Source organism: Olea europaea, chromosome 13, assembly GCF_002742605.1.
Source record: "Olea europaea var. sylvestris chromosome 13, O_europaea_v1, whole genome shotgun sequence".
NCBI classification, from domain to species: domain Eukaryota; kingdom Viridiplantae; phylum Streptophyta; class Magnoliopsida; order Lamiales; family Oleaceae; genus Olea; species Olea europaea.
The window spans coordinates 18,287,429-18,290,562 of NC_036249.1; the positions used below are offsets into that span (position 1 = coordinate 18,287,429).

The window sequence follows — 3,134 nt, forward strand, 5'->3', positions numbered from 1 at the left end:
CGCAATAAATGAATGAGTTGTGACCAATAAAAATTTTGTGACCCATAAATTTTATGATTTGTAATCGAAAAATAATATGTAATCTATAAAATTTTTGATTTGTGATAAAAAAAAATTGTGACCATAATTAGATAAGTTATGACTAAAAATTAATCCGTGGCTAATTAATTTTTTGATTTGTAAGTTCGAAACTTGTTTTCTTAATTTTGAAATGTGTGATACTTAAACTCTTACTTATGAAATTTTCCCTTTTTTCTTTTGGATTTGAGTACGAGCTGGTTGGAACTATGTACATGGGCCAAAATAAAAAGGAAAATGTATCCAGTCTTTTACTTGGATCTAGTCTAGAGCTAGCACGAGCTGTAGCCCAGTCCATTCCAAGCCCAAATCCACCCCTGCCTTTGAGATAGGTGATATGTGACAGGCATTTTCTGATCAACAAACCCAAGAAACGACTTGATGACCGATGGTACATTTGCTCTCGTGTAGATTCTTCGGGGAAAGAATTCATGGATTCCTGCTTATGATAATGATGATTTCTGCCTCCGACTCATTTGGTCGACTTGCTAAACTTCTTCCTCAAAGTCATGCAACCATAGAATGGAGAATACCAGAAAGAGCTGCTTCGGGTGCATATAGAATAAGGAATTTTGGTTCTACAAAGAGTCCTCTGATGTCAATCAATCATTTTACAGGTTCAAGTTCTTTAGTTGTGGCTTGAGAATAAAATATTCGTATGTAATAAATACATTCGAAGGTATATTGTTATGAAGCTCATTTTGATCATCTTATGGAGCATTTGCTAGGGAGATATGAGCACAGGCTGCACAAATTTCATGAACTTCTCAAATGGTAACTACATTTCATAAAACCAACAAACCTTCAACTACACGTCTCATTAACTTTTCATCAATATCCATTCGTCAAAAAACAAAAGTAATTGGAATCTAATTGTAGTATTCTTAGTTCCTTGCTCATTCTTGTTAATAAAAATAAGAGAGATGGGGACAAAGGGTCAGCATTCAAAGAGGAAAAGCCATAACCAGGAGAAGAAAAAACAATGATACAAAACGCAAGACTTGTACAGAACTAGTGTTGAGATTAAAAACCCCTAAATATTAACTCAAGGCTTAGTGTCTTCATCATCCTCTTCTATCTTGGGTGCCAAGTAGAACCTGATATAACCCATTTCTGCAATCTTGTACTCAACTACAACTGGAAGTTCTGAAGACAAGCTGATAGTAACCATGTTCGATAATGGAGTTGCCTTGGTGAAAGAGTTCAAGTACCTTAGAGCAAATGTCAGTGATACAGGCTCGTTCATCTCTATGATTGTTGCATCCTCCGGCTGTGTATTAGAAAATAAACCATTCACCATCATGCCATTAACAAGGGAATTACAATAATTTCACAATATCCGAGACCTAAAACTACTATACCTTGTCCACTGTTGTATTTTGACGACAAACAACGTTTGCAGTCCCAATGTCACCTCTTGTTGAGAATTTTACACCTTCCTTTGTCACAGATATCAACACTGTAATCAACAATCAATCCAAAGGTCAACAACATCCAGAAGGCACATCATAACATTGTGCTATTAGTATCATAGATTAGCCCTTGTATATCACCAATGTATATAAATTGTAGTGCATGAGGCTAACTCGTGACTGCCTTAAATATTTTCTGTATTGTATTAACCGAGAAAAATTCAGGGGGATGGAGGGGATTTTATAACCAACTAGTGCATCAGTAAATATCACTGATGATCACCTGTGTCACCAATACTGCTCAGATCTTTACAAATTCTCGCAAACTCAGACGAAGGCATCCTAACTATAGCATGGTACTCAGCCTCGGGAATTCCAAGATGCTCACTGTCTATGTCCATAAGCTTCATCTCAAAATCTGAAATCTTATCTTGCGCTGTAATCCAAAAATTGCAATACCAAAAATCAGTCAACATATTAAAAATCAGAATGTCAAAAGAAAATTAAAAACATGATCCCGAACCAAGAACAAAACAAGGACCTCTCATCAATTAGATTCATAATCAGAAACCATAATTGGCAAAAACAATTCGTATATTCAAAACCATAATTGAGACCAAAAAGAAAAAAACAAGAAAAGAACTAGAGCAAAAAAAAAAAATCATTGTTAAAAGTTGAAAACTTAGAAAATTCAAAACAGGTAAGAAAAGCACCTGAATTACATGCTAAAATTCGCATTTATGCCATAATTTTCTTCAATTAACCAAATTAGTAATTGATCTGTCCTCGACATTACAAAATTATTCGTATCATATAAATCAATTCTAAAGCAATACTCCAATCTTCAACAAAATAACAAACAAAGAATTACGAAACCAGAAGAACACGATTGAGGAAAAAAAATTAAAAACTCAAGTTAAATGTAACACATACTGGGGCTTTCAAACATGAAAGTGACAGTATCACTGCCGTCATCAGCCTTAATGGTTATGATGTCATCATTTCCGGCACACTTGAGCATCTTCGCCATATTGCCAAGATTTATCCCCATGGAAAGGTTCCTGTCACATCGGTAATGCTCGAAGCCCTCGGATCGTAGTAGCAGCGCCACCAGCGCCACGTGACTACTGTCCATCGCCTGCAGGGAAAAACCAGTCGCCGAGCAATCAAAATTCGCATCGTTGACAAGGTCCTTTATGGATTCCAGAACCTTCTTCAACAGGCTTCCTTGTACTAGCCTCAGTTCTAACATGTTGGGTTCTGATTTAGCGGAGGAAATTAGGGGTTAGGGTTCCAAATTGGGGAGAAAAATGAAACAGGAAGTGGGAGGGAAAAAGAACTAGGGTTTATATAAGATTGGGAATTGAAAATGAAGAAGAGTGCTCGGGAATCTAAGTCAGGTTATTGGCGGGAGTAGGTTAAAATGGAAGAATTATGCTGTTTTGGAAATATTTTAATTGCCGCCATTGATTTGGAAATTTCAGGTCTCGTGGCGGTACAAATTTTCAGGTCTTAGGTCATGCATGGCTCGTGAGTAGGGGTGTCAAAAAGGCTCGGCGGCTCGGGCGGCTCGGGGCTCGGCTCGGAAAAAGCCCGAGCCCGCCCGGCTCGTGGCTCGTAGGGATCGAGCCTAGGCTCGGGCCC

The 3,134-nt window shown here is 37.7% G+C and overlaps 1 protein-coding gene across 1 annotated transcript; it reads right to left on the reverse strand.

Moving 5' to 3' along the window:
* Window positions 1–877: 877 nt before the first annotated feature.
* LOC111407771 (proliferating cell nuclear antigen) lies at window positions 878–2,986 on the reverse strand. Its single transcript, XM_023037432.1, has 4 exons — window positions 2,424–2,986; window positions 1,774–1,926; window positions 1,440–1,537; window positions 878–1,348 (listed from the first exon to the last, which is right to left on the reverse strand). Exons 1-4 carry the CDS (start codon window positions 2,740–2,742, stop codon window positions 1,124–1,126), a joined length of 795 nt encoding a protein of 264 aa, XP_022893200.1. The 5' UTR covers window positions 2,743–2,986; the 3' UTR covers window positions 878–1,123.
* Window positions 2,987–3,134: the final 148 nt, after the last annotated feature.